The sequence below is a fragment of the Tetrao urogallus genome, assembly GCF_951394365.1.
Source record: "Tetrao urogallus genome assembly, chromosome: 2".
NCBI lineage: Eukaryota > Metazoa > Chordata > Aves > Galliformes > Phasianidae > Tetrao > Tetrao urogallus.
Window position 1 is genome coordinate 24,634,779 of NC_136814.1, and position 13,328 is coordinate 24,648,106.

At 36.5% G+C, this 13,328-nt stretch overlaps 1 protein-coding gene across 1 annotated transcript in view; it reads left to right on the top strand.

Moving 5' to 3' along the window:
• Positions 1-13,328, top strand: part of PLEKHH2 (pleckstrin homology, MyTH4 and FERM domain containing H2) — a gene marked incomplete at both ends in the record, with an annotated part of 47,631 nt that overhangs the window by 14,852 nt on the left and 19,451 nt on the right. The window contains 12 exons of the mRNA XM_079532929.1: positions 817-966; positions 1,400-1,483; positions 2,901-2,982; positions 3,491-3,673; positions 5,169-6,157; positions 7,129-7,204; positions 7,779-7,873; positions 8,487-8,631; positions 10,786-10,922; positions 12,065-12,175; positions 12,446-12,532; positions 13,045-13,203. Of these exons, the coding sequence (XP_079389055.1) occupies positions 817-966; positions 1,400-1,483; positions 2,901-2,982; positions 3,491-3,673; positions 5,169-6,157; positions 7,129-7,204; positions 7,779-7,873; positions 8,487-8,631; positions 10,786-10,922; positions 12,065-12,175; positions 12,446-12,532; positions 13,045-13,203 (2,298 nt within the window). The remainder of the gene's footprint in view (positions 1-816; positions 967-1,399; positions 1,484-2,900; positions 2,983-3,490; positions 3,674-5,168; positions 6,158-7,128; positions 7,205-7,778; positions 7,874-8,486; positions 8,632-10,785; positions 10,923-12,064; positions 12,176-12,445; positions 12,533-13,044; positions 13,204-13,328) is intronic.

Here is a 13,328-nt window from a genome sequence, read left to right on the forward strand (position 1 = left end):
CTCTCTCTGTGCATGCAAAAGTTACCAGGGGAAATTTAAGAAATTGTTACTCGTCTTGAGTAGTGCTCGAAAGGGAGAACACAGCTTCCTTTTACATCTATTGGTTCATCTTCCTAGAGATGTCATCACACTTTCCTTTGGTCGCTGTACAGTTCATTTCACTAAAGTCAAAGAACAGAGCAAATTCAGAACAGATGCATGTAATGAACTTCTTCACTGATGCATGTTGAGTCATTGATATGTGAGTGGAAATAAAAGGAAGAGTGACCTATTTTAGAAAAGCTTTAAAAAATAAAATGAGGCTACCTAATACAGTCTCTAGGATTTTTCTGTGCTGTTTGTGATTCTTGTGAATGTTCTGCCAAGGATGAGACTGTGACTAAATGTTTAACAGAAGTTGACTTTTGATTCCAAATGGCAGGTATATCTACTGCTGACACTTTATGAACATCTGTGTGTTCCCTAAAAAATCATTCTTACTGTGGGACAAACAGAAACTAAAAATTGTAAGAATAAAATTGTTCACGTACTGACTTGGAGTCAGAAAGTACTCCTGACTACAAGCCAAGTGTCTTATAGATGCTGTTTAATAAGCCTAAGAATGGCTTCCTATACCTAAATTGCACCCTCACATTGGCATTTCTAACAGGGTAGCATGACAAACTGTCACATTTCTTCTCACATAAAGTTCAGAACCTTGCAGGATTACCTTAAATCTAAGCGTAGGGGCAACTTTAACCACCCACTTTGTGATTAAATTATTACCTTTAATGTGGAATATTGTTTCTTAAGTTTTACATTTGACTTTCCAAATAGGTGCAAGTTATGGAAGAAAAACTAAAAGCAGCTAATGTTCAAACGAGCGAATCAGAAAACAGGTTGTATAAGAGATGTCAAGATCTAGAGACCTTGGTTCAAGATAAAAACGATGTAATACAGAAATTGGAGCAACAACTTGAAGAACAGGTTAGAAATAACTGTTACAAAATAAAAGCATCAATTCCACTCTTAACTATGCAAAAGGAAAATAGAAAAGAATTAAGATCAGTAAAGGACAGGAAAGCTCAGAATTATATCTGTTATTTGATTACAGAGTTTTCCATTAAGAGTATACGATTTGAATATGACCGGTTCACTTGCAAATTATGCTCTGGCTTCACTTGAGAGAACAGGTCATTTTTAAAAGAGCCAAGATGTCATTCCTCTTCTCCTTCTTTGAAAAGTTTTCTATTTTCCAGAGAAATAGCAGCATCCTTGATGGATGGATCCTATTCTTTGTTTTAAAAACTAACCATGTATCTTCCGGGTAATCAGATTTCTTGAAGGAAACTTGAGGATTTGTTTCTGAAGGTACTACTGAAGCAGACAAGAAAAACATGCTTGTGTCATTTTTTTCCAGAAGCAAATAAGACTGCAAGAAGCAAAAATCATAGAAGAAAAAGCAGCTAAAATAAAAGAATGGGTGACAGTCAAGCTCCATGAGGTATAACTCTTGCTACAATATTTATCATGCAGAAAACTGACCATAGTAAAAAACACGCTTCCCAGTTCCATTGGTTGGTACGTCCATGAAAGTTGGAAAACGAATTTAACAGCACAAAGAATGAAAGCATCCATGTCACTGAACTTCTGACGTTTAATAGGGACAGCCAGGATCTCTGGCTCCTCATTCATAAGGGTTGAGGACGGAACCCTTAGAACTGCTTTCAGGCAGGTCTATATATCTCCACTTTTTGAAAGAGATTAGGTGTCAAATTTAGCTTGCTTCAACAAATGCCTAAAGAGTGAATCATAAAAGCTGAACAAATCTGCTAGGGCAGGAAAAGGACTCATTTTTCTATTTTCCAGTGCCCACTGGACTCTTAGTCATAGTTTCAGGGGTGCTGGCTCTATTCCCAAAAGAGACCAGCTGTCTCCATTGGTTCTCTTGTGGTGAGATAACCATCTCTACCCTGCCTAAGGCTGCCAGTTTTGGTATGTAGCTGTGCTTTCTTCATTTACATTTTTAGAATTTTAAACTGCCTATAATCATTAAAGCCTTACTCTATTGTAGTTAACTGGAAATTGTGTTCACTCTAGTTAAAAAGCAATTTGATTATTTCTTAAGTTGGAAACAAGAAATAACATTTATAATTAGTCTGCAAGGGGAGTTTTTAAAGTCATCTAATATAAATACAATTAAGTTCAGTTAAAATTATCTCGAAAAATTTTGGACAAATGACCGTAACTCTTTACTTAGAATCTCAAGGTAATTTCACAGCAGTGGCAAGGTGTTACCCCACTGGAAGGTGGAATTGATGGCTCCTTATCTGTGGCATTGGACACCCAGATTCAAATCTCCTCTTTTCGTAATTCAGAACAGAGGCTTGAACCAATGTCTCTTCCTTCCTAGTAGTGGCTTGGTGGGGTCTTCTTCTTCCTGGAGATATTCTGCTCTATGTAAACATTTTGGCATCTGTTTTTTTCTAATCCTTGCTTCAGGATGGCAGGAGATTTCAGCACCATAATTGCCTTTAACTCTTCTGCTTTCTCTTGGATTTGCCAAATGGCATCAGATGTAATTCTAGCCCTTTGCTTTAATGAAACATGACAATGCAGATTTTTTTTTAACTGTTTGGGCTTTTTAAACCAGTCTAGGTTTTTCTTGGTTTTGGCAATGCTTTTAAAGAGTAAACACAGTTATTCAAATCATCATTGCAGGGAATGTCATTGTCCAGAAAAAAAAAACAAAAACAAAAACAAAGAGATGCAGAGACTGGCATTAAGGGAAGCAGCAGATTGGAGATCAGTATTTGAAATAGCTTCCCCTTAAGAAAGCAGAAATGCAGTGCAAATCTTAAGTGTGTAATGACTAAAAAAACGTTTCACCAATGGATGAGATTAAATTTGTGTGCTTTTAGTTAGAGGTGGAAAATCAGAACCTTCGCTTGATCAACCAAAAGCAAATCAAAGAGATGAAAAGAGTACAATCTAAACTGCAAGGTAAATGTACAAGTTTATTCTTAATTTCTCTATATACAGCATATGTCTTATTATACTTCATTAATTTGTGTCTCCACATAATTAAAATCTTCCATAAAATCACAAAGATTTTATTATTAATTATCTGACTTCATAGTGACTGTATATACAAATGTTAGGCAAGAAATAATTTATTTTTTCCTGAAAAGACATGCAAGCAAAGCACAACTGTTATTTGCTGAGTGAATGGATACTTTTGTGTTATTTAAGAGGCCTTGCAAACAGTAAGATTTGATAGGACTTTTGTCAGATCTTTGCTTTTCTTTCTTCATAGGATAGGCGACCTTAGCACTGTTAAGAGATTGCTGAGCGTCAATCTGTAATTGCTTTTCCACTAAACGCTAAGCTGGGAATAGGAATTCTGATTTTTGTAATTATTTTTGGTAATTTTTGGTTTTTGTAATTATTACATTTGACTGCAGTGATCCCAAACCTATTAACAAGGAATTTCTGAATTACTGTTGTTTAGAAGCTACAGGCAAGAAATCTGTTACTTCAGCACAAAAACCCGGAGAATGTCAGCGACTAAGCGGTTTGACTTTTGGATGCTTTTCAAACAGAGCAAGAAGTCCTCATCCATCTCCTAAATGTGAAGAAATAAGCAAGTCTTCATCAAAAGAACTGGACTACACTGAAAGCAAAAACACGCTAGGTATTTAGTCACCCATATTCTGTTATTTCATTCTAACACACTTGGAAAAGTAAAATCAAGAAGTGTGTACAGCCATTTACCAAGTACGTAGCAGTACTCTCTCTCTCTTCAGTGCCACTCTCTCCTATTAGGAAGAAATCTTTTTGAGCGTTGGAGTCTCAGAAATGCTAACGCTTTGCTTAGCAGCACTCAGTGGCCAATGTTGTACTCCAGGTTTGCTGCACAGCATGTGGAGTTCTTTCTATTCAAAGAAGGAAAAAGTTTCCTCATCAGTTTGTACAATATCCCCAGCAGCCCCTGAAGACTTATAATGCCAGCAAAATGATGTGCTGCTATGTTATCACAAACATGAGCAATTCCATTGCAGCTTACTGCTTTTCCTAATCAATGAGAAGTCCAGTAAGGAGGCTATCACTCCTAATCTGGTCTGTCATTTAGGTCCCACTGCACTGTTTCTGATCTCACAATCTTCTTTACACTTAGTCATGAGATCCAAATCACAAGTTGATTTCTATAGAAAATCACGAACTGAAATAGATCCTGTTAGTATTTTGTCTACTTATATGATACCAAGCTCATTGTAAACATGCATATGTATGTATTCATTTTAATAGATGATGAAATTGAAGAAAGGTTTTTTCAAAGGAAGGAATAAGGAATAAAACCTTAGGTTTGATGAGAGGAAAATATATTAATTTTAGTGACTTCATTAATTTCATCTGGACCTATTATAAAATTCATATTTGATCCACTTTAACTTCATACAGCTATTTAGCATTACCAACTTTTCTAGTTATCTTTGTAGAAAAGTCCTAGCTTTAGCATCTGTTTTAACTCAGGGAGGGCACACAGGCCTCATTGACATGCTTTGAGCTATAGCTGTCTCATGCAAAATCAGGTACAAATGAACAGCACAAGCAAAGCTATCTTTAACATGGTGTCTTTCTCTGAACATTTTTCTATATGCAACTCTTGTGCATCTTAAGCATTCTTTACTAAGAATACAGTAATTGCTAGCAGGAGAAAATTCTATATATAAAGACTGCAGGTATGCTCAGAATATTTAATTTATTAGTAAAAGTCTTCTATCAATCTTGTAGTCCAATTCTCTTTAGATTTTAAAAAGCAGTAAATGCTTATGCCCTCTTAAACCTTTGTTTTGCCTTTTTTTTTTTAATTATTATTTTCATACATATCTAGTCTACTTTAACGTTTGGCTCCACTCTGCTCATCTGTACACGTATTTCCACTTTTAGCTTGACTAGAACTCTGAGTAATGTCTGTTCCAGTTTCTTGGTAAACATTATTCAGTTGCATTCAAAGTTCATTATAATACTTTTCCTAAGATCTATTATTTACAATATTGAAAAAAATAAAATGTGCTTAGTTATTTAAAAGTATTACCTATTTACTATTTGCAGACACAACGATAAAGCCCTTTAGCAGTCAAGTTTGCTAAAGTAATTTTCTTCTGCTCTTTGTATTTGCCTTCTAGAGAAGGATATCCTGGAAACTACCTCTGCTGGTTCTGCACATGAGAGCAATAAAGGTCAGAAGTCATTGCAACAAAGTTCCTCAGGATCAGAGCAGAACAAGAATGTGCGAAGGAGCCGTTCATCCAAAGATGTAGACAGTGACATGTCAAAAAACTCCTGCACCACTGGGAGTGACTGGAGCTCAGATGAGGATGGAGGAGACAACAAAGGACTGAAATCCAGGTGTGCATCCACCCTTTCAAGCCACACATCTGAAGAGAATGCGAGGTACAGTAGAGTGGGGAGTGAAATGTATTTGACAGCCTCAGATGACAGTAGTTCTCTATTTGAAGAAGAGAGTTTGGGTGTTCAGAGGACTCAGCACAAAAAGCTGTACTCCTGGCAGCAAGGGTCCCAAAGAAAAGGTCAGAACGACCCAGGTGGAAGGTGCAACTCTGACTTCACAAGTAAGAAGAAAGACCTAGACAGCTCTTCAGATGAGCTGAACAAGAAATTTCAGTCCCAGAGACTAGATTATTCGTCCTCGTCCAGTGAGACAAATACCCCAAGTCCAATTTTAACCCCTTCTCTTGCACACAAACACCCAATCCGAGCAACTTCTGCAGGCTCCCAATGCACAACACCATCAGATTCTCCCTCAAATTTGCCACCGCCGAAGTTACGAACTCCTAACGTGTTCAGTATAAATTCATCATTGGCAAAAAAATATTTAAGCCAGCCTCAGCTGAGTTCTGATAGAATGTTCGGTAGAAATAGAAATGCTATAAGCATGATACGGCCATGGAGACCTCAGGAAACAGACATTGATCAGGTGGATGGAGAAGACACAGTTATTTTAGAGAAAATGGAGGTTGGCTGTGATGAAGGAGTGTTTACCTATGACTGTACTGAAGCACAAGATGCTGAAGCCCAGGAACCCTGCGATATGACAAAAAAGGTTGCTAGCAACAAACCTCCAACTCCACCATTACATCGATTTCCTTCTTGGGTAAGTGTAATGCTTGACATTTTTCCTACCACTGAAGCTAATTCATTTCATGCTTCTCTTCTATGATTTTTGTTGACTGTAATTTTCCTGCTCACTGTTGGATGACAAGACAGAGCCTTACCACAACCAAAGTTAAGACAACAAACCCAGAAGCAAGTTTGGTTTGAACCACAGCCTTTGAAAAACACAGTCAGTGTTTTTATAGATAAGACTTTTCCTGTCACAGCTCAGTTACAAATGTATTTTAGGGTACATTGAACAAGATAATGCTTGTGAATGTGTTTGTTTATTTGAATACCAACAGAGTCTGTAAGTGCTGTTGTCAATGCTGTTACTATAACCATTTTACTCCTAACAATCTAGACAATATAGATGACAATGACTATAGATTATGGAAGCCACTGATCACTTTTCCAAGAAAAACTTCAAAACCATCAATCAGAAAATTAAATGGATATTAATATTTCTGACTCAAAATCCCAAATAAGCTCCATCTAGACTCACTTATTCCATAGTTCATTTTAATGATTCAGAGGTGAATAATGTGTTGAAGAAACAGCTTTTCTATAGAAATATTTTAGTGCATATGTTTTCATTTTTTAACACAAAATTGTTGAAATGTTCCCTCTATGATGGCATTTCTCTGTTCTTAACATGCAATTTTCCATTAAAAAGTGCTTTTGCTATTGGCACTTTGGCCCCCAGTATATATATTTTTTAAATAAGTTATTTGCATGCGGTAACCATTGTGTAAAAAAGAACAAATCAAACTATGGGTACAGTGACTGTGGTACACAAAACAAGGATGCATTTCTGAGCTGCTACTGATGACACCACTTCATCAATGACCTCATATGCAATATTATCACGTTTCTACTAACACAAAGACTAAGAGTCTATGGGGAGGCTAAGCAAAAGAAAAGCAATTGTTTTAATTGTCAACCATCAAATTCATTCTGCTTTTATGTTAGGAAAGCAGAATTTATGCTGTAGCCAAATCTGGGTTAAGGATGTCTGAAGCTTTCACCACAGAATCCCTTAACAAAAGTAAGTGTTTTTATTGCTCATTGCCTCATGAACAAAAACTTCCTTCTTATGATTGTTTATAAGAAAGGACCAAATGTTCCATGTTTACTCGATATATTTTTATTAGGATTATCTCTTGTATAAAACCTAGAAAATCATTGATTATCTTTACACTGTCTTCCACTCATATTAGCTTGCCTCTTGACTTTGTGCTGAATCATAGAAACATTAAGGTTGGAAATGACCTCTAAGATCATCTAGGCAAACCACCCACCTATCACCAATACTGCCCACAATTTGGACTTACTTAATGCCAATTTTCTTTGCCTTCTCATTTTGAAGGTTCTATACCAGGTACCACGATTAAAGGATCATACTTTTAATTTACATAATGTTAAATAGCGATGATTATGATTTATTGATACTCCTTAAGACCATGATAAATTTTAAATAACTATACATTTCACATCCACAGCAAATGAAGAATAAGATCACTTTTTATAGCAGAGCTGTACAGTGCAAAAGATAACATGAGAATTTGGTAAACTGAGGGGTAACTTAGAAAGTGCATTTATTTAATATGTTTTTTGTTTAGGTGCTGCTTTACTAACTTCATACTCCATATCTGGATTATATACATCTCTAATATATAAGAACATGACAACTCCTGTCTACACCACTTTGAAAGGGGTAACTGTAATCTTTAAAAATGTAATGTTTAAAAAATGTTTAAAGAACATCTTAAAATACCATTAGGCATTAAAACACTATCAAGAACTTTTCACATTTGATGCTACCATGCCAAATGTTTCTTAAGATCATGGTTATTGACTATGGAACTCCATAAATAATGAAACTGTCAAATGGCTGGAAAAAAAAATTGCTGCTTATAAAATTCTACCAATCCAGGTCAGTTTTTCTAAAGTTCCTTGCTGATTTTTCTTTTCCCAAAGGCTAGTTTATTAAACAGAGCCACATGGTGTGCGTGTGTGTGTGCAGAAATGTCTTTGTATCAGTGCCAAAGCTGTTTATATGAAGATAGCCAGCAGTAACTAATCATAGCATTGTTTATTTTTTGGCAGCTTTTTGTGATTTGGAAAGACCCATGCTTTGAGCCTACATGAGTTTTAAAGTGTGGGAGTGGTTGAGGGGGCAGAAGGAATTCAGTTCTGTGTTTATACTTGTGTGCCAAAACTCACAGCCTAAGCAAGAGCAGCATTGAATGCCATAAAGCCAGCAGTACGAAGAATTTACTGATAGCTTTTACACAAGATATCAAAAAACGCTGTGTTAATTTCTGCAGAAAGCAACTCAAATAAGCAACAGCCCGTTTATAGATGAGTCATCAGGATCAGAGGAAGAAGAAAGTTCTCGGTCCAGCTCAAGGACATCTGAGTCTGATTCTCGATGCAGAAGTGGACCAGGTAGCCCTCGAGCTATGAAACGAGGTAGGCAAAAAACATAAGAAAATGGAACTCCTTGAAAGCTCGGAAAGTTGGGCAGTTTGCATTATGTTTTTAGAAACTTTTTTCTTCATTCAACAGCACGGACATCTTAAATCAAATCTTTCATCTTAAATATCAAAGCTCAGATCTATTCAAGCAGGAGAAAGGACAGCTCAGGGTAGCTCCTGTTTATTGCTGTTATCATAGATGGCTGCTTAAGGCAGTAACCTACTAGCTAGCTTTGTAATGAGGGAAAGGTGATTTTAACATTTAAAACAACTGCCCCATTCAATCTATATTTTGTCAAGTCAGCAACTTCCTATGACCTTTAATGCTGTGTAGATCAAAAGACCTAGAAAATAGTAACTGCTAGCAACAAAAAATACATACTCATTTTTGTAAAATAAACTAACAGTATGAGGTAATCAGAAAGCAGGTGTAGAACTTCCCCCAGCAGAGTATTTGCTTCTGTCATCTCATGCAATGAAGGGCTTCTTTCCTTTTCTTTAGTGATTGTTTTAAGGTCCTGTTTCAATTTGAAATCTGAATCCAACAGTGTCCTTGTGCGCAAAGCAAATTTCATAGGGGTAGGTAGTTGTGTGTTTTTCATCTCTGTAATGAAAACAACATGCTTTGCTACATGGGAAGATACAGTGCTTCCTCACTGGGTAACTGTATCAGTATTATCTCTCTGCGGATTTCTTCACTGGGTGAAGCAAGGGAGGTAACACTCTAAGATCCTAGTGAGACCCTGTATTAAGATCCTCTATTATATACTCCTTAGAGAAATGGAAAGCAGCATTATTCAGTTGTGCCTGTTATACATGTTAAAAACCCAGGAATTAAGAGTTCTGCTTACATCACACTTGAGCAGGCAAATACATATGGTGGCTCACTAGAAATGTTTTGGTGTCAGCCACGTGTGGCCTTGAGGCTGATTCATTTCCCAGCTCTGCTTGCTGCTCTGTGCATGTGAAACAACCTTCTTCATCCTTCAGAGCTCTCCTGTCCAGCTTTCTCAGGGTAAGGTTATGCAACCTTCCCAGCCTGAGTCTTCTCCTTCAACAGATTTCTCCTGCAAGTCTCATTTTTTATGTAAGGTCAACGGAAAAGAAGGGCCTATCTGTGTTAGTCCTGCTTCCAGTTTTGTAGTTACAGTTTTGCTACACTACTATGAAAAGAACCCATAGTTCCTGCATCCTAGCAGTTCCATTTTGGTGAGCAAAAACCAATACAGTAGCAGATGAATCTCATCTCACATGTTTGCACAATAGGAGGGATAAATCAGCTAAGTTCATAGCTGACTTCACCCATAGTTTACATCTGTGTCTGTAAAATGAAACTACTCCCTTTGCTCATGCTTTCTTCTCCAGAACCAGCCCTTGCACTGCTTCAAGCATGGAATGCTTTCTGAATCACAAAACATGTGTGTTTCTCTACTGAGTTCACAAAAAAAATAAAATAAAATCTGTGCAGTCACAAATTTGTCTAAGAGCATAATCATCTTGCTACATATTTGTTATTAGAGATCTTACATGAGAACAACAAACCTGAAAGCCAAGGTGGCATGCCGAAACAATAATTGAGAAAAGCACTTTTTAAATAAAATCAGCAAAAAAGTTTGGAAACAAAGGAAAGAAAGCATCTACATTTCAATCTTGCAGACTAACCTTTCAGAGAAGCACACTGGTTGGAAGATAGAGCTTCACAAAAGAACATGTTCTGGAGTAATTTCAGTTCTTATTGCTGATTCACTAGAATTGATAACAGGGTGCATTTTTTTTTTTTTTCTAGGATGAAAGCTAATAAACTTAAAAAGAAAAAAAATCCTGAAATGTGAAATTCAGATTCTCAGAAAGTTTCCATGTGAAACGCAAACTAATTACAAAACAAAGACAGTCATGTACAGCTTTAACACAGAGCAGATCTTGAACTCAGCTTTTTAGTGCCCAGGTACTTACGTGGCAAAACTAGATACTAGGAAAAATTAGGGAAAGTCAGTCTATTTAACTAAAGATCTTGCATTTGTTTGGATTTATGCTGATAATTTTGTTTGCCCGCAGATCCTATTCAGATATTCTTTCTGCAGGGTTATTATGTTCCCATTTATTTGTTGCATAATAAATAATACAGAGAAACATCTCACTTTTATCTCAGGTGTGTCTCTGTCTTCTGTGACCTCAGACAGTGACTACGCTATTCCTCCTGATGCATATTCAGTAGACACAGACTATTCAGAGCCAGAGCAGAAACTTCCTAAAACTTCTTCCTCATCTAGTGATAATGGAAAAAACGTAAGTATTGAAGATCTGTAAAGAAATTTACCTGTGTAAATTTGCATTCAAAGAAAGCTATGAAATCCCTGTATTCGGTCTTGCCGATTCACAGACTGCCTTATGAGTACAAATAGTAAAATTTATCAGAGATGCTAAACATGTAAAACCATTATAACTGAAACAAGGCGGACAGTTATTCTGAGCTCTCTATATCACGAATGGAAGTACGTAAACAACCCCAGAAGACAATTCAAAGCACTTCAGATGTTTATTATAATCTGACCTAAAGGGTGGTGTCCTGCCCATGGCAGGGCAGTTGGAACTTTAAGGTCCCTCCCAGCCCAAGCAATTGTTTCTTGGAAACAGGTCTGGCATCAGATTGCATTCAAGATGGTAAAATCTGCTTAAAATTATTCTTTGAAGTAGCTGGAGGCATTAGTCAAAATCCTTGTGCAGTAATCTGTTTCTATAGCTTCCTCATACTGGGAAAATGACTTCAGGCAAACTAGAGAAATTCTAAGTAAAGCAGCATGAAAGGATAAATCAAAGAAACCAAGCAATTTCAGGATATTGTTCTTCCCTACAAGTTTTTTAATGACCTGTGTTAGTAGCTGGTGTCTTGGCATACAAGTGGATTGACTGACTGGTGATGAAAATAATTCATTTTAAACTTTCGTCACTGAGCAAAACTCTTCTTCTACTGGTGTACACACAGAATTATACTCTGAATTATGCTCTGAATTATACTGCATTGTATCTGCTCTGTAGATCAGTCCCAAAAGTTGGGGGGAAAAAATGTATTTAGATAATACTAATTTGTTCATTGTTTAATATAAATAATGAGAGTTAAATCAGGAATCATTATGTTCTTCATTCCCTTGTATAGCTCTGAGCAAATTACTTACTCTCCTTCATGTACTATAACTGTAAGTAGGGATATTAATTAGTTATCCCATATGCATGGCATTGTTCTTAATTGATGCTCATAAAAATGTTGTCCTTGGAATAAAAATCTCATAAAATACTTTTTTTTTTTTAATTTTTTTTAGCATGCTTTTAAGTTATTAAAATGTCTATGTGTGTATTTATACCATTCCTCTGGAGGATATAGAAATATTAGTGTACTTAACTACTTTTTAATCCAACTTCTAAATAATCAGGAACCTTTGGAAAAATCTGGCTATCTGTTAAAAATGAGTGGTAAAGTGAAGACTTGGAAACGACGGTGGTTTGTCCTTAAAGGAGGCGAATTACTATACTACAAATCTCCAGTAAGTACACAAATAAGTGTCACTGATTTGCTGTTTCATATTAGATGCCTTTTACTGAGAATCTAGGACTGCTAGAAGGAAAAGAAATGCACTCCTAGTGTGTCAGTTGTAAGGGAGCAATTCAGGACCCAGTTCCTTAAGAGGCATACAAGGTCCTCAATGTTTACATAGGAAGTATTTATAAAGATTACTGCTTAAACGAGTTCCATAATTAATTATTGCTATTTATTGATAGATTTTAAATATATTTTTTCCATTCCTTTCATACAGAGTGATGTAATTCGAAAGCCTCAAGGTCAGATTGAGCTAAATGCATCTAGCCACATTGAAAGGGGTGATGGGAAACAAACAATCCAGGTGCCTGCTTTTCTCTTTTTTGTTTCTTTTTTTGGGGCCTTATTTCCTGCACTGCCAAAGCATCCCGATCTCTGCTGCACTGGAAGTCCACATGTGGACTCAGAATTAATTAGTGTTCTTCACTTGAAACCTAAAGAATATTTCAGTTATAGAAAGGAAGGGTAGAGATGCCTGGGTGTAGTGTTGTCTGTACTGCTAAGAAGGTCAGATTCTTAGCTATGAGACGCGTTAAAAAAGAGCAGTCTCGGGACCAGACATTAGGGTTGACTTGTTTGTCTGAAATTAGAGAATCAAGCTTTCTCAATTCTGCTGTCCTAAAATCTTTCAGAAGTCTCAGAAATCACGGCTCTGCCTTGTCTGCCTGGCCATTGAACCCTTTTTTAAAGAAAAACACTTTGGAGAAATAATGCCCCAAAGTTGTGAGGCTACATTGGTAGGATTTGTTAAAACCCCCAGACCATGGGGTGAAACACAACATTCTTAAAGCTCAAGTCTCTTCTGCTACTTCATAGCTTACCACAGAAAAACGAACATACTACCTGACTGCAGATTCTCCAAACATCTTAGAAGAATGGATCAAAGTACTACAGAATGTTCTTAAAATACAGGCTGCTAGTCCACTTTTTATACAGCCTGAAATCAAACCAACCATGAAAGGATTACTTACAAAGGTAACAACACTTTTCTCCTCCAAATGTGCTTGATTTTATTAATAATATCTAGATAAAAATGGCACTACAATAAAATAAATGCAAGCAAAATAGACATGTTTTGCTTTTCTAATACTTTCAGAGTG